This window comes from Esox lucius, chromosome 18, assembly GCF_011004845.1.
Source record: "Esox lucius isolate fEsoLuc1 chromosome 18, fEsoLuc1.pri, whole genome shotgun sequence".
NCBI lineage: Eukaryota > Metazoa > Chordata > Actinopteri > Esociformes > Esocidae > Esox > Esox lucius.
In genome coordinates, this window is record NC_047586.1 from 20908108 (window position 1) to 20935665 (window position 27558).

Genomic DNA, 27558 nt, shown 5'->3' on the forward strand with positions numbered 1-27558 from the left:
ATAACCTTTCTAAAATAAATACAGAAGCTTGCAAAGGTTTTCCAAACCCCTGACCGATTTTTACTGAAATTTTACTAATTTACGGAATTAAAAATGGTATATTGAAATGTTATTCTGTTTGTTATTTTATTTAAAAACACAGAGATGCAAAAGAACATTTGTAAAATTACATTGGTTTTATGTTAGGGTATATAGGTTTGATAAATAGGTTGCATAAATATTCAACCACTACATTGATATTTGGTGGAGTCAACGTTGTTTGCAATAACAGATGTGTTTTGGCTCGTACAGATTCATCCCCCACTTTGTTTGCCCACTGACAAAGAAATGATCGGTCTGTAATTTTAATGGTAGGTTTATTTGAACAGTGAGAGACAGAATAACTACAAAGAAATCCAGAAAAATTATGTCAAACATTTTATAAATTGATTTGCATTTTAATGAGTGAAATAAGCATTTCATCCCCTCTCAATCAGAAATATTTCTGTCTCCCAGGTGTTTTTTATACAGGTAACGAGCTGAGATTAGGAGCAAACTAATCTCAGTTTGTTACCTGTATAAAAGATACCTGTTCACAGAAGCAATCAATCAGATTCCAAACTCTCCACCATGGCCAAGACCAAACAGTTGTCCAAGGATGTCAGGGACAAGATTGTAGACCTACACAAGGCTGGAATGGGCTACAAGACCATTGCCAAGTAGCTTGGTGAGAAGGTGACAACAGTTGGTGCGATTATTCGCAAATGGAAGAAACATAAAATAACTGTCAATCTCCCTCTGTCTGGGGCTCCATGTAAGATCTCACCTCGTGGAGTTGCAATGATCATGAGAACTGAGAGGAATCAGCCCAGAACTACACGGGAGGATCTTGTCAATGATCTCAAGACAGCTGAGACCATAGTTACCAAGAAAACAATTAGTAACACACTATGCCGTAAAGGAATGAAATCCTGCAGCGCCCGCAAGGTCCCCCTGCTCAAGAAAACACATGTATAGCCACGTCTGAAGTTTGCCAATGAACATCTGAATGATTAAGAGGAGAACTGGGTGAAAGTGTTTTGGTCAGATGAAACCAAAATCGAGCTCTTTGGCATCAACTTAACTCAACGTGTTTGGAGGAGGAGGAATGCTGCCTATGACCCCAAGAACACCGTCCCCACCATCAAACTTGGAGGTGGAAACATGCTTTATGAGTGTTTTTCTGCTAAGGGGGCAGGACAACTTTTCCGCATCAAAGGGACGATAGACAGGGCCATGTACCGTCAAATCTTGGGTGAGAACCTCCTTCCCTCAGTCAAGGCATTGGGTCGTGGATGGGTATTGCAGCATGACAATGCTAAAACACACAGCCAAGGCAACAAAGGAGTGGCTCAAGGAGAAGCACATTAAAGTCCTGGAGTGGCCTAGTCAGTCTCCAGACCTTAATCCCATAGAACATCTGTGGAGGGAGCTGAAGGTTCGAGTTACCAAACATCAGCCTCAAAACCTTAATAATTTTCAGATCTGCAAAGAGTGGGACAAAATCCCTCCTGAGATGTGTGCAAACCTGGTGGCCAACTACAAGAAACATCTGACCTCTGTGATTGCCAACAAGGGTTTTGTCACCAAGAACTGAGTAATGTTTTGCAGAGGGGTCGAATACTTATTTCACTCGTTAAAATGCAAATCAATTTATAACATTTTTGACATGTGTTTTTCTGGATTATTTTGTTGTTAAATCTCTGTTCAAATAAACCTACCATTAAAATTATAGATTAATAATTTCTTTGTCAGTGGGCAAATGTACAAAATCAGCAGGGGATCAAATACTTTTTTCCCTCACTGTATGTACCAGCATTGCACACAGTGATGAAGTGATAATTGTCTGGCTGAAAGGTGAATTTCCTCCCAAGCTTTTGTTGTTTTAGTGAACTTAATCAGGTGCTCTTGCTGTATTTTGCTGTATTTTGCACAATCAATTTCCTTCAATTTTAACAAGATACCACCGCAGATAAGAAGCACCCCCACAGGGTGATGTGGCCACCAGCACACTTCACTATATGGATGGTGTTAGTTGAGGTATTGGCAGATTACGTCCCTGCCACAGAGTTTTGGACAATGACCTCTACAGTGGTCTCATTTAACAACACAACCTTTTCACACACTGCTGCTGGGTCAAAATAATGCATTCAGATGGTACTGAATGTAACAGAGACCTCTAATACAGGCCAGTTTCATGCAGGGCTCTTGATATGGTTAACTGGTGCACCATTACTCCACTGCTATCCACTGATGCTTGTCGCTCCTTCTATAGGATGATTGGCCTCTCTCAATATTTTACTAAATTCAAATGTGTCAGTTTGCCACATTAATGTGGTTGTGGTAATGAAAGTTTCAGCTACTTATAACACTGTGGTGGTCTATTTTGCTTCTACTGGTCTGTGGTATCATGAATTTCACCCGGTACAAGGGCCAACATTAAGCAACATCGCTGTTCGACAAAAGAGAATTAAACTCTACTAAAACTGATTTGAATCTAAAAGACCAGTCCATGAGTCCAGATAAACAATACCAAAATTTGGTCTAAATAGCCTATGATCTCCGGGGTGCCAGAAATATTGATAACCTATTTTTGTTTTAAGAAAGAAACGGTATAAATAGTTGTCAGAGTTCCACTGATAACCTTTCTAGATTTTGCAACTGTCGATGGACTGTGGCCCCGACAAAGCAAATAAACCTCCAAAGTTCCTGGAATCCAGCCAGTCGTGCCATACAAGGGCACAGCAAATCAAACAGAGCATATCAAATACTCCATACGTGTACCAATGAGTATTAAAAAGGCAGAGACAGACTTACATTGGAATATAATGCTTGTCTAATTTCATAGCGAGACGGAAGATGAACTTTTTCATGCCAGAAACAGTCACAATATAACTGTATACAGTTTAGGTTAAGGCTTACTATAACGTAACTACTGTATGTTAAGCCAGCAAATGTGTATCTATAAAAGTGTATCTATAGATGCTCTACAGATTATCTACAGACTATCAATAACATTTTAACTATCTACTAATCCTAACCCTTACATTATCCTTAACATTTGTCCTAACATTAACCCTTACCCTAAACCATATTCTAAACCAACGCCTAACCTTAACAAGCAGTTGCTTATCATTTGATAGTTGGTTGAAAATATGTTGATTGTAGTTCTATCCAAAGAACATCTACAGAAGGAAATTGGGACCCTCAAAATAAAGTGTAACCCCTGCTTCTTTCTTACCACTATTCAATACAGGCCAGTTCAACAAGTAAAACAATTCCTTGCTAAACAAATTCTCTATCAATTGTACAATTGCTGGAGTGAGTTCCACCGATAAAGTTTCTAAAATTTTGCAACTCTAGTGGGACTGGGGTTCAAACAGTTCAAACAAACAGCAAATGTTCTTGGAATCTAACTGGTAGTACCGTAAAAGGGCACAGTGGAACAAACAGAGCGTATAAAATACTGGAACCATACAAGAACTGCTGAGAAATAGAAAGGCAGACACAGGCTCACTGTACAGAGACACTGTGAGACATAGAGACCTTATAGTGAGACATTGGAATATGATGCCGGCAGTGTGTCTAACTGTTTTCTTGGGCCTTCTCTCATTGGGGGGCTCTCAGGCAGCCCCTCTAACCTGTGAGGAGATCCTGAAACCACTGGAGTTAAGCAGCCTGAACCAGGTACCATCTCTACTGAGATACACTGACTGTCTGGCAGGCTGCCTGCTTGTCTATCTGCTTCTATACCTGCCTTGTTGTCTGCCTACTTGTCAACCTGTCTGGCAACTCCACCTCGCCGAAGTACTAACCGCCGGCAAATGATGGCAGCAGCGCACCCAAACACACATGCTCATCATCATGGTGTCCATTTGAGTTCCTTGTTTTCACCTGCACCTCACAGGTTACTGTGTCATTAAGTTTGAGACTGTGTGGTGCGTTTCGTTATGGTATTAAAAAAGAAAGACAAGCAGTTAATTCTCCGTTAGTCTCTCCTTTGTATACCCTCGCACCTCACATGCCTTCCTGTCTATCTGTTCAACCACTGTAAGGCAGATGTTGTCAGTCGCCTCGGCTGTCCCAGTCATTCTGTCAAATTTGCCTTTCCAACTTGCAGACTCTGGGGATGTGGTCCACTATTGCTGTGAGTTCAGAGAACGTTTACTGGAAGGAAAACCATATCAACAGTGCCTGGATACATGCCTCTGTGGATACTCAGGAAAAAACGATTGATGTCAAACTGTTCTATAACGGTACTCTGGGAGGAAAAGATACAATGTGCATCAGCATCAGCTATAACTACACTCAGCATGACAATAAGACGTGGTCCTCAGTGTTTCTTAACCCTTCTTCTATGGTCCTCCTGACAACATGCCCGGACTGTTTCTTGACCCTGGAGAGATGGCATGAGAATGGGAAGCCCTACAGATCCCTAAAGCTCTTGAGTAGGAGACGAGAGCTCACCGCTGCAGAACTGGACTTCTATAAGAAACAAGTGGATTGTCTGAATCTCCCAACAGCTGTATTCATGGATCCACAGACAGATCTCTGTCCCCTAACAAGCACTACAGCTGAAGAGGTTGTAGAGAGTCTTGTAACTAGGCTAATGCAATTACTCAGCCAAGCTTTTGTGGGGTAGCAAATATTTTACACAGTAGTAGCAGGCAATTGTCACAGTGACCCACTGATCCTGGATTGGTTTGCTGTCCACTATGTGTTGTGCTGTAATCCATGGTTAGTTACCCAGCATCCCTGGAAACATTCTCTGGTACTGTGATCCTTGCGTGTACGACCAAACTGCACGCTCCTCATGCTTCTGCTGTGTTTGTAGTCTACATTCACTATAATAAATGCAGACTAAGATAAGAACACCTTCAATTATTTTGTTTGCTCTCTTTTCGACAGATGCAGAACTCATTTGTAAAACATCAACTGTGCTCAGTTTAAGGACAGTTCTTTTATTTGCCAGTGGACATGCTTTCTTGTCTTTAGTACAGAGAAATAAGAGACGACACATGCCGATCCCTTAGATGATGCTACTGCCATTTATCAGCCAGCTTAAGGCTTACAGACTGATTGACAAAGACAACAAATGTCGTTCCACATTGTTTTCTACTGATTGATTTCAAAGCATCCTTAAAAGGAGGTGAGGAACCTCGTCTCTGGGCTAATTAATAATAATCACATTAATACTTAATATGAATAATTATAATAATTCACTTAATTTGGAAGCACTTTTGAATTGAGAGAGGTGGTTGGGGGTCAGAACTATGGAGGGAGAGAGCAACCATAAAACTAGAATAATTATATTGAGTGGTCATCTGTAGGCCACTGGAAATGAACTCACACATATCAGAACAGCACACAAGGGTCACACAACACTGAAACACACGCCAGCCAACAGCATCCCAAATCAATACGCATCTAGTTGAATCCATGGCCCACATGCTTTCAGTACATATTGAATTGTCTGAATTCACTCTAGAGGTGGTTTTAGTGCATCAGTGACTTATAGTATATAATCTTAATCTTGGTAGTTCAGTTCCTGATACCGACTGGCTAAAAGCTGTCTTATCAAACAATGGCATGACGAAACAGTATTGTTTAACCGTTCTAAATACATTTTCATATCAATTTATAATAGATATAAGGTGCTTCAGGTTTGGGGTGTGTGGCCCATTCATTGAACATCACAAAAAAGGGGAGAAATGGAGGGACTTCAGTTTATGCAATTTAGTCCTTCCTTAATAAATAAATAATAATAATAATGTGCATGATAATAATAATAATACTTTTTGCATATTTCATTGTCCCTAAAACCACATACAGATCCTGGTGTAGAGCCCCCAATGTGGAACTGTCTAGGGATTGAAAAGACACTCCTAATCTGATCCAGATTACAGCCACTGTAATAGACTGTAGGTCAACCAACAACCCCATGATTCTCCCCCAGAGTACCCTCACCCCAAACTGAAACACTTCCAGTTAACCTTCCAATTCACTTAAAGGCAAAAACACTTTTGATTTCCTTACGTAAATCCATGCTAATTCACCAAACTACTCTGAATGGCAAAGAAACGGTTGTATTTCCTCTGTTAAATCCCAACTCCATTGATTGCACCCGAAATGCAATACCAACTGCAGTTTTGAATGTCAAGTCGGGTGGCTAACTCTGCTACAATCTCACAATTATGATGCTAATACAGGCATGTAATACTACTAAATACACTCTTCAGAGATATAGCCAAGGGTCTTCATTCATTTCAACAAAATCCACATTAAGTCCAAATCCCCAGACCTACTTTTTGCAACGATATCGCAGCTCACCTCAAGAAAGACTTAAGAATACCACGCCAAAGGATCAGTTGTTGGGACTGAATGGGGTATAACATGTCTGAGGTAGACTTAAATATGACCGGGCCCTCCTTAAATCCGGATCCCAACCCTCCCCCACATGTTGGAAGGGTTCATTCAGATGATTCATTTCTCGCTCAATTAAGCCCCATTCTCGTGGGGTTCGGTTCAATAAAAAACTCAATTAGCAATGTGAAATTCACTTATGAATGCGACTGAACGCATGTCACCGTGGGTACACCAACAGTTCAGGACGGATTTCAGTTCTCACTGCGGACTCACCCTATACGGAAAGGAACAAGAACAGATATTGAAACGGGGAGAGACAGGGAAAGGACACAGGGCAAATGTTCAAGGCCCTTGAGGGCAAATATTAGCCTGAGAAAAAAAGGACGTGGGGAATAAACCAGGCCACAAAGCACGGTGCTGGGGAGGTGGCGGCATCTCAGGAGGCCTCACGGTGAAGTTTGGGAGGTGTGGCCGGTCAGATGGCCTCTGCAGCCATCGTCTCCCCATCGTCTTCCTCCTTTCAGTCCTCTGGTCACTGGGGGCTGAGGCCTGGTATTGCCTTTTTCTCTCTTCGTATCTCCTGAAGCTCCGGCATCTGCTGCAGCTTCTCCTTCCAGTGCTGCTCCCTTGGGCTCCTTCTATCTTCCCTTAAACAAGGCCTGATTGTGAGCGGTTGTGGGGAAGGGGAAACCGCCGAACAGTGTTCAGGCGCAGGTGGTTGCCCTGGCGGCATAGGCCCGATGCTAATGGTGAAAAGGCCACCCCTCTGTGCCACAACAAGCCACACAGTTGGAACATGATGTTATTTAGTCTGTACCCTTGACTAAAGGATGTGATGGGCTGTATCTGGTTTGAATCAATGGGCATCAAGCCACTGTTGGAGAAAGCAAACCATCACTTAATGGCCTACACACACAGCAGGGGAATGACCATATACCCAGTTGCAAGTTGGTCACAGCACACACACACACACGCAGGCACGATCAGCCAAGAGCACGCGTAAATGCACAAGCACGCGAATGACATATGACGCGCTAACAACACACACAGACAGACATTCACACACACACGTGCACAGTACTAAGCCGGATAAGATGAAGAATTGTTGAACCACAGTCAATGATGCCACCTACAGTACACCCCTAAGAGTGAACATGTTTTAATCCCCAGCCGGAGCCGAGACATTATATCATCGCTGAAGCCGGTCACGGTTAGTTTGGGTAAGCTTAAGCCGTAGTCTGCTTACAGGGTTAGAGAATACAAACGGTGCTGATGAGAAGTGTCTCACAGTGGCGTCCACGACTTGAAATGCTCTGGGCGCCAGGGTGGCAGTAGAGGGTGCCTAGATCAGTAGAGGGTACCGGAGAGGCAGGGTTGGCAGGGAAAGGCTGGGAACAAGGCGACAAGGAGGGCAGTGTGGACTACAAGCTGATAATAGTGGATGGGAAAGAATAGGCGGGGAGGGGGGGGGGCATGGAGGGGTGGTACTGCCCTAGGGGCGTAGAGGGCAGTGACTGACATTGCCCTCCTGGCAAACTTGCACTCCGACCTCAGGAGATGCAGCTTTACAGACATGCAGCGCTTATGCACAAACACTCACTGAAAAATGTGTGCGCACACACACACGCCCACAGAGGAACACACGCAGGCTGCCCAAAGCTCTGCCAATAACAATTAGCTTCACTGTGGGGTTCCTCCGCCTGTAGAAGACCTGTGCCAAATGCTGCCAGTCACCCACATAATGACACGAACGCCTCTGATGATTGGCCAAAGGCCACCGTTCAGAGTAACACTACTCAGTAAGTAAGGCTGGTTGTGACGGGTTGGGGGATTCCAGAAGACAGGATGAACTATCCGTTTTGTTTAGGGTGGCTGTGGTCGCGCATAACGTGCAGATGGGGAACAAGGGACTTCTGGGTATGGCTCAGTGACATGGAATGTGGAAAACTGTAACGGTGTGGACACTTTTCAAACAGTGGGACCTGCTGTTTACAAAAACTGAAACCACAGTCAATACAATACCATTAGCACAAGACAGACATAGCACTCAATACTTCCAGCAAAAGACACATACAGCACTCTACACTATCAACACAAGACACATTTGTCACTCAGCTATATCAACACTAAACACATTTTGCACTCAATACTATCAACACAAGGGGAAATTATTTCTTGAATTACAACTAAACACAGTTAATTTTACTTCATCATTATTTAACCAGGAAACCCACTTAAAGCCAATGGTGTTAAAAACCTGTGTGTGTGTGTGTTCAACTCAGCGTGCTGCTGGACCTCAAGGCATGAGGTTTACATTGTAACTGGGCTTCCCAGAAGACTCAAATGTACCTTGTTTAAATATGGACTTGTAGAAACAAGCTCTGATGGCGTGATTAAACAGCACTTCAAACAAACAAACTTTATTCATATAGCACAATTATTAATATAAAATGCATTTAAAAGTGCTTGTATGTTGTTATTTTTTTGTGAACCTATCAATAGCGTTTCTGATCAGAATACAGTAACCTACAATCCAAATAGGTCCAATGAATCAGAGAATAACAATTCCATTTCAAATGTCTATGTTATGACCAGGGCTTTGGGCCACTTTATTAGGTACACACAAATAGCCAAAAAGCAAATGATGTCGGTGTAACTCAAGAGGTTAAGTTGTTGTAAGACCTAACATTACAATGGGGAAGACGCGTGATCTAAGCGACTATGTCCATGCAATGATTGCTGGTGCCTGACATTGCGGTTCTAGCATCTCATAATCAGCTGACCTGGGATTTTTACCCACCACAGAGTTAACAGAATTGTGCTACAAACAAAAACATCCCGTGAGCAGCAGTTCTGTCGGTGAAAACATCTTGTTAATGAGAGAGGTCAGAGAAGAATGGCCAAAGTTGATGATGCTGACAAAGGCCACAAATACAGAAATAACCACTCTTTTCTGAATGCACTTGTCTTGTGTCCACGGTACAGGCTTGGTGAGTTCTAATAGTGGGGAATGTTGTCTGGGCACACATTAGGTCCCTTAAATCCAACTGAGCATCATTTGAATGTCACTGACAATGTTCATCCCTTCATGGTCACAGTCTACCAGTTTCAAATGGACACTTCTAGATGCAACCACGTCACGAAACACGCATCATATCAAGGTGGTTACACAAACATGACAGTAACTTTAATTTACACCAATTATGTGGCACAGTCCTTGGGTCTCAAACCAACAGAGCACATTTGAGACCTGGTGTAACTTGAGGTTCACCGCATAAATATGCAAATCTGCAGGGACGGATGCAGTTGAATCAGAATGGACCAAAATCACTGTTTAATCAATGGTGTCAATTGAGAACACAGGCGGTTCTAAGGGGGACCTACCCCGTTATTAGATAGGTATACCTAATAAAGTGGCCACGGAGTGCGTTACACATCACGCACACGTGTGTAGTCTGGTTTCTATGACAACAGATCTTTTCCCACCTCAGACCACTCCCTCAACACCACAGAGAACCGATGGGAGAACTGGCCAAGTCCTGGAGACGTTTGCTTGCGTGTTTTATCAGTGCTTGCTCCCCGTGTGCATGAAATGAAATAAACCACGTCCTTCCTATTTGCTGTTTGAAAGGGATAAGAGTTATTCCCCCTGTTCACAGGAAGAATGCACAGCAACACGGCACAATGCTACCTGCCCCGCCTTTCAGGCTTAAAAATAGACTAGACAGTAATTCCAAAATTGCGTTTTTTGTAATAAAAGCCCTATGAAATTCTGAGTGCGTTCAGGACATCACGGAAAACATAAATTATATTTGGTCATCCTTCAACATCTAATAAAAAGATCCTCGAATCTAATCCAGCGTTGCAGCAGCAGCCTGTGCCGTTCATTGTGAATTAATAACGTGAAAGGGCTGTAAAATGAAGCGCATGCTTTTGCTTACCTCATCTTCCTCTCCTCTCCACCTTAGTAACAAATGAAGAACGACTAGTATTCAGTTTCTCTTCTGTCTTGGTTTTTCTATCACACCAGAATATAGGCAATGCAAATATCGTAGGCTTTGGCTAATATTACGCTACAACGTCTACGCCGATGCTACGAAGCCTGCCGGGGAAGTGCTAAGCAAGGCGGATGCTGGAAAGGCGACAGGGTGGGGAAGATGCTACAAAAGGATTCCACAGTTTCAGTCTCTATTTTAAAGCGATTCGCTCTACAGTCCCTCTCGAGGTGGTGCTGGTGTTGTCGGTCCCATTTCAGAGCGCTAAGGAAAGCTGTCCTGACGAAAGACCGGTCGGTGCGAGTGACAGCGGCATTTGAGTTGCCATATTCCCGTTCTCCAGCAATGAGCGTGGACGCGGTAAAGTGTGTGTGTGTGTGTGTGTGTTGGGGGGGGGGGGGGGGTGTATAGACAGAGAGGGAGAGATCGGTTGGCTAAAATATTCAGCACTGACTCACGATGGCTTCGTCTGCTGTGGGTCAGCGCCCTCTCCTCTGTGCGTAGGCCTACAACTGCTCTATCTGTTGCAAAAAAAAAGCTAACTATCCCACCTTTGCAAAAGTATCCTTAGCATGGCTAGTAGACTGTACTGTTTAAAAACAACTGTTGAGATGTTTAATGCATGATGCTAGGAATTGGATTTCCTCGTCAAATACTTATTCAGCCCATTTTGGTAGACTGCACAAACACGATGGCCAGCTGTTGGCCAGTTCCTCAAAAAAGTAAGCTAATAAGCCAATAGCAGAGTATATGCCAGTAATTCCACACCGGGGTGCTGCAGAGCTCATCCAAAATATGTTTTGCAACACACGCGCACTGGTATACGTGATCGAGGAGCCTTGACACCCAGCTGATCATTTGTTACCTTCGGTCAGACTGGAACGGTAATGAAGCAGAGGGTATCATTCCAATAGGAGGCCGTTTCTGCATTCTATCAGAACTGCTAAACCGTTTACCTGGTCTTACAACTACACTCACTGCTCAGCTGGACCATACATGTAGGCACACAGTCACCCATTAGAAATGTTCACGCTTCACCGACACAGAAACACAGACACACAGAGACACTTATAAGCTAATGCTGTTATTCGTATTGTATTGTTTTTTATTAGCCATCTATTTTTATATATTTATGAACATTTGAAAAGGTTTAGTAATTTTGTTCCGTGGTTCGCCTTGTATCCAGTGCATACAACAAATACAGAACCAACATTTCTTTGTTATTTTACAAACAGATATTTCAAACATGTAATTGAAAGTATAGTCGAAGCAGGTAGTTACTAAAATGTTTATTGACTCAACAGAGACAAAGACAATAAAACAGAAACAGGGGGGAAAACTTTCAGTTGACAGAGACAGAAATACTTAATAGATTAAACAAGAGGAACAAGAGAAGCGTGGAAGGTTCTATGAAATAAAACAAACTCCCTATTCTCTTTCTTGGTGGTCAAACAAAAACCGCAAAACCAAAACGTTTAAACTATAAGCCGATCTCGGTCATTACTGACAACCTCCACTTCTAAATCCTTCACGTTGCTATGAACACAAACATCTTCCGAATTTCTCAAAAACAGTAAGCGTACAGGCCTACACTCAACCACAGATCTAAAATCAGATTACCCTCTTCTCAATTCTAACCGAAACCAACTATATCTGAGCCCAGACCAGTGGTTAGCGAAACATCTATCCCAAGTCTATTGCCTAGTAACAGATCTGAAAGTATTGGCTTGGTGATTTGAGGGGGCTTTTGTAATTGGACGCATCCAGAGGAGAATATGTGATTTCATTGTTGCTTTTCTGCAGGGGGAGGGTGAATGGGGGAGGTGCTTTTTTGGGTGTCTCTGAATTGTTGCGGTCCGAGGTGTGGGGGCCTCCTTTGGATTCTGGGGGGGTGGGGGTTCTGGTGGGTCTGGAGTTTGGGACTGTGGGGGCGGATTTAGCTGCTTCAGAAGACCCAGTCCTTCTTGTTAGGGGGCTCAGATAGATCTGCATAGTCACTAAGTGAAGAGGTGAAATGAGGGGTAAGGGTGAAAGGTTGGGGTGTGAGTAGGGAAATTGGGTTTGCAGGGGAGCAGTAGGTAAGGAGTGGGTGAGGGTTTGGGTGTGTGATGGACAGGGCAGGGGAAGGTTGGACAGGGCAGGGAAGACAGATCATGGTGAGAAAATGAAAGACAAGAATAAAACCACAGTTCAAATACAATACTTGCCCTTCAGAAACCAGAAGAGGCCACAGGTTACATTTGAGCTTCTAGTCGGTATTATTCCATAAACCTCATAGAAGTTGTCCTTTCTGAGATTAAGAAAGTGTGTGAGGATCAAACAGCTGGTGGTGTATAATGCTGCCATTTTACAGAGTTAGATTCAAATATCCAGCCGGAGTTCAAGAATGTTTATCCCAGGAGTTCGGGCTGAGGCCTACCTTTACAATGTGTCACACGCCTCGACCCTGCGTAGAAACAAAACAGAGCAGTTAGTTCGAAGTGGGAGGTAGGGCGGCCGTTCCAAACATGTCACTTCTGCCATCTAACAGCATGTTGCAGTAAAATCAATCTAGCCAACAGCTGTTTTCCATTTCATAAATCGTCAGTTCCTCTCCCCAATGGCCCATTATATAGCTCAGTGCTGCTCCCTACTGGTCAGAAGAGTGCCCTACAGCAGTAGTTCCCAACTCCGGTCTTTGAGTATCCCCGTTATTATTGGAGCCCTGGACTAAAACACCCGATTATACTTGTCAACTTATCATCAGGCCTTACAACAAAAATGGGAGGCTTTTAGGAGTATTTAAGGCCTGGAGCTAGGAACATCTGTCCTACACTATAAATGAACTCATGTTCTTACCTGCGTTGGCTGCAGGCTCCTTGGTTTTGCTGCAAGCAGAGAGGGAGAAAAGACTAGTAAGGTCCTGTCACACAAGCAGGCAAATGACTCACCAGTTCCAGAACAAGGATGGACAAGTCTAGCCCAATTGGGCCACAAACTGCCTGTTGGCTTTTATGCACCCCGTACTGGACTTCAGTATACACTAGTGGCTGAATAAAAAACAAGAGTGACCTATAAAACCAAGGTTGTGACTCCCGGTCTGAATATCTTAAAAAAAAACAAGTATAGACTCACAACAGGACATACGTCACATTTGAAGACCATTTCCTGTTCCTGCCAAGGCCTTTGAGATTGCAGTGCCCACCTACCAACCTACCTCTCAGCTTTCTTGCTGCTGGGGGCTGCCGAGGAGGCCAAGGGGCCAAGTCGGGGGCCATGCCGAGCCATCTTAGAGGTACACGGAATCTCCTTCACACTGCCAGCCGGACTCTTCACACCACTGGGCGAGGTAGAGGGAGGAAAACCGAGTGGGTGAAACAGGAGGAGTGATACATTAAAAAGTGAGAGAAAGGCAGGTGCATGATCAATTTGCTGGAATGTGTCGAATGCTACAGTTAGAGAAACAGCACGCCGGTCATACTGTACCTCGGTGTGTTTGCAGGTGACTGTGAGTTATTGTGTACTGTACCTCTTGGCTGACGCTGATGGTGGCAAGGGGCTGTAGTTCCGTGCGGTCGGGGTAGAGGGCAGCGTGGAGGTGGTGGAGCTCTTTTTCAGAGCAACGGGGCTGTTAACTGATGGTCTGGACGGCAGGGCCAAAGATAATGGCCTCGCTACTGGTACACAGACAACACGTGAGTGAGGAGGATGTGTGTATGTATCTTCCTGGGTGTTTTTGTGTATATACAGTCATGGCCAAAAGTGTTGGCACCCCGGAAATGTGTCCAGAAAATCAAGTATTTCTCACAGAAAAGTAGTGCATGAACACATGTTTTGCTATACACATGTTTATTCCCTTTGTGTGTATTGGAACAAAACCAAAAAAAGAAGGAAAAAAAGCAAATTGAACATAATTGCACACAAAACCTCAAAAATGGGCTGGACAAAATTCTTGGCACCCTTTCGAAATTGTGGATAAATAAGATTGTTTCAAGCATGTGATGCTCCTTTAAACTCACCTGGGGCAAGTAACAGGTGTGGGCAATATACAAATCACACCTGAAAGCAGATAAAAAGGAGAGAAGTTGACTTAGTCTGTGCATTGTGTGTCTGTGTGTACCACACTAAGCATGGACAGCAGAAAGAGGAGAAGAGAACTGTCTGAGGACTTGAGAACCAAAATTGTGGAAAAATATCAACAATCTCAAGGTTACAAGTCCATCTCCAGAGATCTAGATGTTCCTTTGTCCACAGTGCGCAGCATTATCAAGAAGTTTGCAACCCATGGCACTGTAGCTAATCTCACTGGACGGGGACGGAAGAGAAAAATGTAGGAAAGGTTGCAACGCAGGATAGCCCGGACAAGTTCCCAAGAAATTCAAGCTGTGCTGCAGGCTCAGGGTGCATCAGTGTCAGCACGAACTATCCGTCGACATTTGAATTAAATGAAACGCTATGGCAGGAGACCCAGGAGGACCCCACTGCTGACACAGAGACATAAAAAAGCAAGACTACAGTTTGCCAAAATGTACTTGAGTAAGCCAAAATCCTTCTGGGAAAATGTCTTGTGGACAGATGAGACCAAGATGGAGCTTTTTGGTAAAGGACATCATTCTACTGTTTACCGAAAACGGAATGAGGCCTACAAAGAAAAGAACAGTACCTAGAGTCAAATATGGTGGAGGTTCAAAGATGTTTTGGGGTTGTTTTGCTGCCTCTGGCACTGGGTGCCTTGACTGTGTGCAAGGCATCATGAAATCTGAGGTTAACCAAAGGATTTTGGGTCGCAATGTAGGGCCCAGTGTCAAAAGGCTGTGTTTGTGTCCGAGATCGTGGGTCTTCCAGCCAGACAATGACCCCAAACATTCTTCAAAAAGCACACAGAAATGGATGGCAACAAAGCACTGGAGAGTTCTGAAGTGGCCAGCAATGAGTCCAGATCTAAATCCCATTGAACACTAGGGAATCACTCCAATACACACAAAGGGAATAAACATGTGTATAGCAAAACATGTGTTAATGCAATACTTTTCTGTGAGAAATACTTAATTTTCTGGAAAAATTTCCGGGGTGCCAACACTTTTGGCCATGACTGTATATATATATATATATATATATATATATATATATATATATATATTACACTGGAAATAATTAAGAGACCCCTGTACCTTTTTCTTCTCATTTCCAAAAAAGCTGAAAAGGAAAGTTTTGAGTGAGGAATAGAAGCTTTAAATTTGCAATGGTCTCTTAAATTTAACCCTTCTGTTCCTCACTCAAAACCTTCCTTTTTGACTTTTTTGGAAAGGAAAGAAAAAGGTGCAGTGGTCTCTTAATTTTTTCCAGAGCTATATATATAAATATATATATAAACAAACAAACAAACAAAAAATATATATATACATGTACAGTGGACATAAAAAGTCTACACACCCCTGTTAAAATGCCAGATTGTTTAATGTGAACAATTCAATTGAAAAACAAACTGAAATCTTCGAAGGGAAATGTTTAAAAAAAAAAAACTTACAATTACCTGGTTGCATAAGTGTGCACACCCTCTTATAACTGGGGATGTGGCTGTGTTCAGAATTAACCAATCACATTCAAACTCATGTTAAATAGAAGTCATTACACACCTGCCATCATTAAAAGTGACTCTGATTAATCACAAATAAAGTTCTGCTGTTCTAGTAGGATTTTCCTGACATTTTCTTAGTTGTATCTAAGAGCAAAAGCGATGGTCTGCAGAGAGCTTCCAAAGCATCAGAGGGATCTCATTGTTGAAAGATATCAGTCAGGAGAAGGATACAAAATAATTTCCAAAGCATTAGATATACCATGGAACACAGTGAAGACAGTCATCAGGAAATGGAGAAAATATGGCAAAACAGAGACATTACCAAGAATTGGACATCCCTCCAAAATTTATGAAAAGACAAGAATAAAACTGGTAAGGGAGGCTTCCAAGAGGCCTACAGCAACATTAAAGGAACTGCAGGAATTTCTGGCAAGTACTGGCTGTGTGCTACATGTGACAACAATCTCCCGTATTCTTCATATGAATGGCCTATGGGGGCCCTGATCAAGTTTACATACCCTTGAATGTTTGGCCTTAATACAGACACACAAGTGAATATGGAAATTAAAGGTGAATTTCCCACACCTGTGGGTTTTTAAATTGCAATTAGTGTCTGTGTGTAAATAATCAATGAGTTTTTTAGCTCTCATGTGGATGTACTGAGCAGGCTAGTTACTGAGCCATGGGGAGCAGAAAACAACTGTCAAAAGACCTGCATAACAAGGTAATGGAATTTTATAAAGATGGAAAAGGATATAAAACGATATCCAAACCCTTGAATAACTTATTAAGAAGGGGAAAATTCAGGGATCTCTTGATACCAAGCCAAGGTCAGGTAGAGTAAGAAAGATTTCAACCCAAACTGCCAGAAAAATTGTTTGGGATACAAAGAAAAACCCACAGGTATCCTCAGGAGAAATACAGGCTGCTCTGGAAAAAGACGGTGTGGTTGTTTCAAGGAGCACAATACGACGAATCTTGAACAAAAATGAGCCTTTACTGTGCCAATGCCACAAAGAAGCTTGGTTACAATATGCCTGACAATACCTTGACACGCCTCTCAGCTTCTTGCACACTGTAATTTGGAGTGATGAGACCAAAATGAGCTTTATGGTCACAACCATAAGCGCTATGTTTTGAGAGGGGTCAACAAGGCCTACTGTATAGTGAACAGAATACCATCCCCACTGTGAAGCCTGGTGGTGGCTCACTGATGTTTTGGGGTTGTGTGGGCTCTAAAGGCACGGGGATTCTTGTGAAAATTGATGGCAAGATGAATGCAGCATGTTATCAGAAAATACTGGCAAACAATTTGCATTCTTCTGCACGAAAGCTGCACATGGGATGCTCTTGGACTCCAGCACGACAATGACCCTAAGCGCAAGGCCAAGTTAACCCTCCAGTGATTACAGCAGAAAAACGTGAAGGTTCTGGAGTGGCCATCACAGCCTGCTGACTTAATATCATCGAGCCACTCGAGGAGATCTCATGCAAGACGACCAAAGGCATTGCATGACCTGGAGGTATTTTACAAAGGCAAATGGGCAGCTATACTACCTGCAAAAATGTGGGGCTTTATAGACAACTATTACAAAAGAATGCATGCTGTCATTGATACTAAAGGGGGCAATACACAATATTAAGAACTAAGGTTATGCAAACTTTTGAACAGGGGTCATTTCATTTTTTTCTTTGTTGCCATGTTTTGTTTTATGATTGTGCCATTCTGTTAAGACCTACAATTGAATGTGAATCCCATAAGAAATAAAAGACATCTGTTTTGCCTGCCCACTCATGTTTCCTTTACAAATGGTACATATATGATCAATTCTCCAAGGGTTTTTGAGCCCAACTGTATATACACTCACCTAAAGGATTATTAGGAACACCATACTAATACTGTGTTTGACCCCCTTTCGCCTTCAGAACTGCCTTAATTCTATGTGGCATTGATTCAACAAGGTGCTGAAAGCATTCTTTAGAAATGTTGGCCCATATTGATAGGATAGCATCTTGCAGTTGATGGAGATCAACTGCAACTGGGATGCACATCCAGGGCACGAAGCTCTTGTTCCACCACATCCCAAAGATGCTCTATTGGGTTGAGATCTGGTGACTGTGGGGGCCATTTCAGTACAGTGAACTCATTGTCATGTTCAAGAAACCAATTTGAAATGATTCGAGCTTTGTGACATGGTGCATTATCCTGCTGGAAGTAGCCATCAGAGGATGGGTACATGGTGGTCATAAAGGGATGGACATGGTCAGAAACAATGCTCAGGTAGGCTGTGGCATTTAAACAATGCCCAATTAGCACTAAGGGGCCTAAAGTGTGCCAAGAAAACATCCCCCACACCATTACACCACCACCACCAGCCTGCACAGTGATAACAAGGCATGATGGATCCATGTTCTCAGTCCGTTTACGCCAAATTCTGACTCTACCATCTGAATGTCTCAACAGAAATCGAGACTCATCAGACCAGGCAACATTCTTCCAGTCTTCAACTGTCCAATTTTGGTGAGCTCGTGCAAATTGTAGCCTCTTTTTCCTATTTGTAGTGGAGATGAGTGGTACCCGGTGGGGTCTTCTGCTGTTGTAGCCCATCCGCCTCAAGGTTGTGGCTTCACTAATGCTTTGCTGCATACCTCGGTTGTAACGAGTGGTTATTTCAGTCAAAGTTGCTCTTCTATCAGCTTGAATCAGTCGGCCCATTCCCCTCTGACCTCTAGCATCAACAAAGCATTTTCGCCCACAGGACTGCTGCATACTGGATGTTTTTCCCTTTTCACACCATTCTTTGTAAACCCTAGAAATGGTTGAGCGTGAAAATCCCAGTAACTGAGCAGATTGTGAAATACTCAGACCGGCCCGTCTGGCACCAACAACCATGCCACTCTCAGAATTGCTTAAATCACCTTTCTTTCCCATTCTGACATTCATTTTGGAGTTCAGGAGATTGTCTTGACCAGGACCACACCCCTAAATGCATTGAAGCAACTGCCATGTGATTGGTTGATTAGATAATTGCATTAATGAAAAATTGAACAGGTGTTCCTAATAATCCTTTAGGTGAGTGTATATATTACAGATACAGTCACGTGAAAAAGTAAGTGCACCCACTGAAAAGTTGTTCTGTACATATTTTATGAATCATATTCATTGTGCAGATCATTCATTAATGTCAACCAAGTCAATGGTGAATACTGTCAATAGCATCACCTCTGCACCCATTATTCTTTCCCTTTTTCTTCCCTTTTTAATGCATAATTTCTCACTCAATCACACAAAAAACACACAAAATACATTCAGGCAATACAATGTAAGTGGTGCGTCGTCCCTTGCTTTTATATTCGGGAGATGTGAGGGCCCACACTGCAGGAAAGCCACACAAAAAAACAATCTGCACGTGGGTTGGTGCACCAGTCTTGAGTAAGACTGTAGCAATGTGTGCAGTTGGAAATCCAGTGCATTTGTTTGACTGACACACGATAAACTCCCCGGACCTGGAAAGCACCACATGTTTGCATGCATCTCAGGTATGTATATTGTGGATTGTGACCAGATGCATGACGGTGCCTGTCTTAGGTTGTTCCGATATCACAGTTGGGATCTTATCAGTCACTGGCTAACAAGTCCTCTTCACTGGCCACACTTCAGGTCAGATATCGGGGACGATTGGAGGATGTAATAAATGTTGCAGGAGTTCTGATAGATATATTAGTTACATTTCAGCATAGTCATTCATTAAGGTAACCCAATTTAACAAATCACACAAAATATTCCTTTCATACCATTAATGTAATTCAAATGAACAGAAATGCAATTTTCCTATGCGGAAAAGGTTCTTACACCCTAAAAAGTTAGTCCCCCATACCTTTGCCGACACATGAAATGGCAAAAGTTTGAATCAGGTACAAATGATTAGAAAACCATTAGAGAGAAATTGGGAGGGTACAGCCTTCCATGAAGATTAGAAATCTGGTCTGGTTTGTTCTTAGCCATATGGGTCTGTGGCCCTGTCTGAAGCCCTCACAAGAAAGATTATTGATGCCAATTAATCTGCGAGGGGTTACAAAGGTATTTACAAGCAATCCGAAGTACATCATTCCACTGTCTGATGGATCATCTACAAATTGGAGAAAATTCTAGACTAGATTTTTTTGGCCTTAATGCCAGTTGCCATGTTTGGCTAAAATGAAATATTGCCTTTGAACAAAAGAAGCATGGAGGCATTGGGGTTTGGTGCTCCTTTATTACCTCAGGGCCAACTTCATATCATACAGTCAATCATGAGTTCCAAATTGTACCAGTGATTTGTTGGGGAGGTTGTGAAAACATCTGTCAAAAAGATTAAGCTTAACCGAACGTGGATCTTGCAACAGATCTTCCAAAATGCACAGCGTTTGGAGCAAAGCCACAAAAGTATGGCTCAAAAAGTAAAAATGGCGGGTTATGGAATGGCCAAGTTAAAGCCCAGATCTCAATCCTATTGGAACGCTGTAGGAAGACTTGAAGCGGGCCGTGCATGCCAGAAAGCCCTTGTACATGACACAGTTGAAGCAGTACTGGAATGAATAGTGGGCAAAATCCTTTCATTTGATGTAAGAGATGTAAGAGTCATAAGAATGACTACAAGTTATATATGCCAAAGGGGGCAATACGAGCTAAGGGGTGTACTTACTTTTTCCGCACTATGAAATTGCATTTCTGTTGATTTTTGATAAATAAATGATTGCAATGATTGTATAATCTTTCAATGTCATTTGTTGAATTAGGTTACCTTTATCTTTCAGTAGTGTTGAAGTGAACATTATGTATCCACTTGTTGAAATATAATTTAAATAAAAATTACCTTTAAAAAAAATGTGAACGTTAGCGCAGATTACATTAGATTTTATTTGTATATTTGTAGGAATGCCAACCTATCTTGGAGAATTCTATTTAAGCGCACAGCATCATCTGTACAAAGAATTACAGACCTTACAGCAAGCACTGTGTGAGTGCGATTACGTGTTCCTTGGTGTACCGCATTAACCAGATGTTGTTGTGGGCAGAGGCCATGGGGGAGGTGCTTGTTTTGGAAGCGGGCGAGTCATTTGACTGCCACATGAATGAGGTCATTTACGAAAGAAATGAAAAACCAACATCTAGTGTCACGCCTGAATAGCCTCAGCTCCCACTTCAGATCGCTTTCGGTGCTTTTCAGCATCTGAAGTGCTGATATTTTGGGGCCAAGGCCACATCCATTGGCTGGCTGTACGTGGCCTTCAGATTGCAGGCATACATTGGGTCGGGGTCAGCGGATGTTGGCAGGCTTTCTATGGGAGAAAGGTGCTGTTTGTATTCTTGAGTGTCGATGCGCAAAACAACATTGGTACGTTTTGAATATACATTTGATTTGTTGACTCAAATCTATGCATGTTTATACCTGTGGGTGTGTGTGTGTGTGTGTGTGTGTGTGTGTGTGTGCGCGCGGTTGTATTTTCGTACCTTTCCCAGCAGGTCCTTTCTTGGAGTTGACGGCCTGGTGCTCCTCGGAGATGTTGAGTCTTTTGAGGACATCTGCCAGGGCCATCTTCAGCAGCTGGATCTCGTCTTCCTGCATCTGCATCCTCTGCTCCAGGTATGTCAGGCGGTCCGCCACGTCAACGCCGCTCGCCGCGGAGCTGCGGTCATCTGGGAAGCAGAACCACTGATTCAGTTGAAGCCGCTGCTCCACGTATCCCAGGCGACGATTGGGAAATTCACGACCGTGCAGGCAACCACAAGGCATTACGGATGCTCCCAGCTGAGCCATACAGATTCTTCCAACTGTGTTTTTCAGACTTGTACTTAATACACGCATACATGGTGACAAATACTGTAGATGCATGCTGTAAAATACTATGGCACACTCAGGGGAGATGGACACAAAACACACATTATGCGCACAAGCACGCTACAGAAAACATAGACATGCCGGAAGCACATACTTCTTTCAGATAAGAACCTTAGAGAACATCCTCTATAAATGGCATCAGTAGGAAAGAACAGGCCTAAGAAATAGTACCCATTTGTACATATATGGATATAAAAAAGGGAATAGAAAACCTGAAATGAACGGTTCTGGGGAAATACTAAAGAGTTCAAGTGAAATACAGCTGCTACTACAAAGAAAAACATAATAGGTGCCCTCTGCACCACAACAAACAGATTAGAGACGTTCCTCCACCATTGGAAATGCATTGAGGGGAGGAGTCAAGGACGATTCCTCATACCTTCCTCCACACCAGACCTCCTTCTCATCCTCCTCTTCCTCCTCTCTTCTAACATCTGACAGACAATATCTTCCTCCATCTGAGTGAGCGTGTCCTCTGTGTGTTTCTCAGTGTTCCAGCGGCTGATGTCTGCTAGGTCTCATCGCCACAGTTTCATCCGCTCCTCCGGTTATGTCACACACACACACAAATCTCCTGTTCTACTTTCCTTTCAGGCTACGGTCAAAACATTACAGGTTTCTCCTCGCTTATATTGATGGCACTTTCTCCCTGGACAGTAGAATTCCAGTCAAGACAGAGTCCATGGTTAGGTTAATGTCTTGATGTTTGGGTGCTGTTTCCCTCTGGCTCCATCCGTCTCTCTGGGTGGGTGGTGTGTCCCGATGTGGGCCATACTGATGTTTACAACATTGTTTAAAGCCTTGATCTGCGATTGGGATCTGGGGCATGTGTATTCTTGTCTGTGTGTGTATGTGTGTGTTTGTGTGTCTGCGTGCGCACGTGTGTGTGTGTGTGTGTGAGGAGGGGTAGTTGGGTTTAATGTTTGATCAGATTTCCCATTCAGCCTAAACAGTGGGGTTTGGAGCGTGTGTGTGTGTGTGTGTGTGTGTAGCACACTGATAATCCCTCAGACTGAGCCTCTTTGGCTAGTGCGACCCTACCCCCACCCTGATAAACCTTCTGTCGAAAGGGGAGAGAGATGTAGAGAAAGAGGGATGTGAAGAAGAGATATGGAGAGAGGGGGCTATGAAGAGATAGGGGGAGTGGTGAAACAGAAAGAGTGAGAAGATGAAATGGGGTGTGTAAGAGAGAGAAAACCATCTGGAGTGCCTGTGCTCTCTTCTTACCCAGTCAGGTTCTGGATGCCTGTCCTGTTGTTCTGCTGTAAGCAGCTTGTCCGGTTCATTGATCATCTGATCCACCGGGTCATCTATTTACAGTAGTACAGAACACTATGAGTAATAGAGCTTGAAGGTGACACACCACCAGTTGCTGCCAGTTCACAGCTTGAGATATCACAGGAGGAGCCAGATGTGTCACGCCAAGACGACGCAATCCAACGACGGTAGACAGAGAGATCAGTAAACTACCCGAGATCACCAACAACCTAGTTTTAGCGAAGTCCTTCATTGAAAGTGGATTTTAGTTTTTCTTACATTAAATGTAATATTGCTTTTTAGATTACTTTTCATAAAAACGGTTAAAAACCTGAAATATTGTTTAAAGACCGATTTCATAAAAGAAACAAATGGTCAGGAGATAATCCCAGAGCCGTGATGTGCCCCTAGGCAAGGCCATTACCAAACTTGTTCAAGGGTGGCCTTCCATAATGGGAGCCCTTGACCCCTGACTCAACTCTCCACGCCTGTCTCAGGGGGAGGCAGCATACTTATGCAAAAACACATTTACCATTCACATATAATATACTCTTAGAAACACCTGATTATTCACCATAAACTAGCCCAGACATAGGGTGACCCAGGGACACATGGTTTCTCCTCAGTATTTATGTAAATCAACAGATTTACACACCAAAAGAATAACCCATAGAATAAAACATAGAATAACCCATACAATAAAATAAAGAACAACCCATAAAATAAATGATATAATATAGCAAAATAACCTATATAATAAAGAAAAGAATAAACCACATAATAAAACAAAGAATAACCTATATAATTAAACATAGAATATCCCATACAATGAAACAAAGAATAACCCATAGAATAAATCATAGAATAACCCATACAATAAAACTAAGAATAACCCATATAATAAATGATATAATAAAACAAAGAATAACCTATATAATTAAACATAGAATAACCCATATAATAAAACAAAGAATAATCCATATAATAAAACAAAGAATAATCCATACAATGAAACAAAGAATAACCCATATAATAAATAATAGAATAACCATATACAATAAAACTAAGAATAACCCATATAATAAATGATATAATAAAACAAAGAATAACCTATATAATTAAACATAGAATAACCATATAATGAAACAAAGAATAATCCATATAATAAAACAAAGAATAATCCATACAATGAAACAAAGAATAACCCATGTAATAAAACATAGAATTGCAGGCTATTCTTAGTGTGCTTAAATTAGTTTTCTTTAATAAAACCCGATCAGCCGCCTGTCTTCCTCAGTGTGCTGCGTGGGGTTGCGTTAACGTGCCTTGGCCTGTGTCACCTCCAGAGACACCATATGGGATTGGGATTAGAATAGCCTGTAATCCCAGCACTGGAAAAAGGAATTAGCAGCACACAGCTCAATCTCTGTTGCTACACTGCCTCAACCAAACAAAGCCATAACCCTGTACCCCTTGGCCAGCCTTCACACCACCGCACGTGCATGCCTACATACACACATGGATGTGAGTTAAACGCATACATTCTCATGCTAACAGGATTACGAAATAGACACGCTACAGAACATAGCAGAAACCCAACAATACCCTATGACAGTAAACATGTCGTCCCAGAGAAATGATGGAGAACACCCATTTGCCCAAAAAGATAGCACACTTGAAGGATTTCTGTAGATTATAGCGCCCCCATTGGTCCAATCAGTGTAACTGATTCCCGATCTTTTTAGGAAGACGCAGAGCTCACCCAGGTTTGATCAAAATGGTTAAAGTGGTGTCTGAGATTGATATCGTATGGGATGATCAAATTAGTTTCCCTGAGCTTGTGTGACATTAGTTAAACTGATCAACAGATCAGGTGCCCGTTGTAGCGCCGCCGTGTGGTCAATTTGAATGTTCTGGCATATCTTGCAAGTCTCCATGGTGTTTGAAAAATGTTTGACCAAGTATATTTCACTGTTTTATATGCATTGTTGCCAGAGCACGCACCTTAACTGCAAGCCCTTAGCTAGCATTAATGGGGATGAAGAGGACTCAGGGATTCACGTTACACAGATGGCCTGGTTTGTAAAAGGCACAAGCCAGATGTCTATTAATTTCAGACATTACGCTGTTTCATACCCACACAAAGCCCTGCTGTTTTCAGTCCTACTAACACCAATGGTCCCATGAGGACAAAAGCTGGCGCGCATAATCTTTTTTTCAAACTTTCAACGTTTGGTACTCCCCACAGCCACGCAACCACACAACAACGCCTCTTATTCTCCAGTAAACTGGGGACCTTGTAGTGTGTGGCGAAGACCCAAAGAACTTACTGAATTGTTTTTAAGGACCTTAAAAAAGCTATTTGGTTTCTTCACCTGTGATCATTTTGCACAACACCTCGGGAATCCTCCACCCCCCCCCCCCAAGATTTCAGTCGTCCCACACCAACACACACCTTCATACCTGTCATGAAGTCAGTGTCTGGAGCCAATAGGGAGTCCTGGCGGGAGGTCCCCCTGAGCGAGGACCTCCTGAGCCCCGTCTCCTCCATCCCCAAACCCTGGTCCACCAACTCCTCCATGGGACTGTCCTCCATCGACGTCCCAGACGCCATGCCGACCTGCCTGGGTGTATGTCAGTGTGTGTGAGGTGTGGTCATATGCAAGGCTGAATCTTGTTCACGCTCCTTCCCTTTGACTGAGCTCAGTGAATGACCTTCCCCCGAAGCCCTCCCCTCCCCGCCCTCTCATCCCTCATTCCAGAGCGGGAGAGGACCGTAGATGGGGCGTGGTGGTTGATGGGGGGGTGATGATGTAATTGAGGAGAGATTAAAGGGCCTCGTAAGCCATCTCAAGCCTTCAGTCACGAAACAGTCAGGGCAGTGGAAAAGAAGGAAAGGAAAGAAGCGACAGAGGACACGAGGAGAGTAGGAAAGGAAGGAGATAGAGGTAAGGAAAGATGGAGGGAGAGGGGGAGAGGTAACCTGGTCTCAAACCTATATAAAACATTTATCACCATGTGAAAATGCATGGTCTTCCTGGGTGGGCATTTCTGTATTTGGGTGTTAAGCAACACATTTCTCCGAGCCATAGAGAGAATGGCTGAGGAAACACACACTCTTCATGTTCCTCACCAAACGTGCATGCATGTACGGATCTTGTTCTGGTTCTAAACTGCTGACATTTTTCACCGTGTCCATCCAGCCTCTCTAAGCCGGAGCGCTTGCATCAGACTGCCAGGCTGCCTGGGTTCTGCAGCGTAGGCTTGGAAGGGCTGATGAGCTACAGAAGATTAGGAAGGAAAACACCATTCATTTAAAGCATCCGAAGGACAATAAGCTGGCCATGGTCATTATAATTACTGGAATTGCAGCTTCAGATGTAGGTGGCCCACTGATCCAAGACCAGCTATAACACGTGGATGGGAAACTCCATCTTACTACTCCCAATGTACGGTTAAACAACAGATGAAAGGGCCTCAGCTACACCTATACTAAGCTCCTTTCTGTTTATTTTGCACTTACTAGATTGGTTTTCTAACAGATGCTCTGCCGTGTAATGTGCCGTGTTAGTGTGTTTTTTCTTGCACTGCTCACTTGCTATGTGGTATAACAAAGCCAGTTGATTAATACCTGTGGTTAGTTTGAGTGCATATTGCTATCGCAGCGGCCACTGCCTTCCACAAACAGATTTTAGGCACAATTCAGCGTTTGAAAATAAAACAAATTGCTCTAAAAGCTATTTGGCAATAGAAGTGAATTTTATTGCAGATTTCCACAGCTTCCTTTAAACTAGAGTGAAAATGACTGAAATACTGAAGTGATGAGTAGGCAGCAGAGTCATTGGCTCTACTCTGGATACTATGTCAGTTATCTGTTGAGTGGGAGTACCTTACCAACGGCGCCGATGCGCCATCGACGGCAGACATGGTTTAATATTGAGGAAGAGGCAGAGTTTAATCCTTTTTCCAGCACCGAGTTGACCGTAACAAACGGAGGTGCCCGTTTCCTCTTCCATTCAGAACCGCTGCCCCTGAACTCTGGGACTCTCTCCCCAAGCACCCCAGCTCTGAATGAATACGCAACTTTAAAAACTCTCCAACAGCACCTGTTCAGCCTGGCCTTCCCACTCAGCCTAGCTCAGATGTTCACTCTTGCTGAACTATGTACTGTAGCTTTTCTTCTGTTTTAATGACATTGTTCTTCAAGTGTCCTTGGGATTTTTCGTAGTTGTTTTAAATTACATTACTACTACATTACCGTTGGGAGCAAGGATTGCCCGTGCATTGATACAACACATTGGGTTTGAGCTGGGTACTACTCGGAAACTGACTGACCATAGGGCAGTTAAGGCAAATGCCCAGCGGGCTGGTCCATCTTCTGAGATCTCATGGAAGAAAACATTTTGTCAAAGAGAAAGTGAGAAATTATTAGTGCAATACTGTCCTGTTTTTGGGTCAGTATTGCAGGTGTAATGTGCTAGCC

At 43.0% G+C, this 27558-nt stretch overlaps 2 protein-coding genes across 5 annotated transcripts in view; both read right to left on the bottom strand.

Annotated features, from left to right (window-relative positions):
- evlb (Enah/Vasp-like b) overlaps nucleotides 1-10758 on the bottom strand; it is a 53429-nt gene extending 42671 nt beyond the window's left edge. The window contains exon 1 of the mRNA XM_013138467.4: nucleotides 10326-10758. Within this exon, the coding sequence (XP_012993921.1) occupies nucleotides 10326-10330 (5 nt within the window). The 5' untranslated portion in view covers nucleotides 10331-10758. The remainder of the gene's footprint in view (nucleotides 1-10325) is intronic.
- Nucleotides 10759-11651: 893 nt separating this feature from the next.
- On the bottom strand, nucleotides 11652-25814 carry LOC105017529 (echinoderm microtubule-associated protein-like 1). Of its 4 annotated transcripts, none has more exons than XM_010882207.5 (7): nucleotides 25539-25814; nucleotides 21431-21616; nucleotides 13888-14035; nucleotides 13576-13698; nucleotides 13218-13246; nucleotides 12799-12825; nucleotides 11652-12376 (listed from the first exon to the last, which is right to left on the bottom strand). In XM_010882207.5, the coding sequence occupies exons 1-7, from the start codon at nucleotides 25687-25689 to the stop codon at nucleotides 12081-12083; spliced, it is 960 nt and encodes a 319-aa protein (XP_010880509.1). In that variant the 5' UTR covers nucleotides 25690-25814; the 3' UTR covers nucleotides 11652-12080. The 4 variants fall into 4 exon arrangements, with proteins under 4 accessions (XP_010880509.1, XP_019911632.1, XP_010880510.1 ...); XM_020056073.3 differs by having other exon boundaries at nucleotides 13888-14032; nucleotides 25539-25812; XM_010882208.5 differs by lacking the exon at nucleotides 25539-25814 and adding an exon at nucleotides 22198-23784.
- Between the last annotated feature and the right edge of the window lie 1744 nt (nucleotides 25815-27558).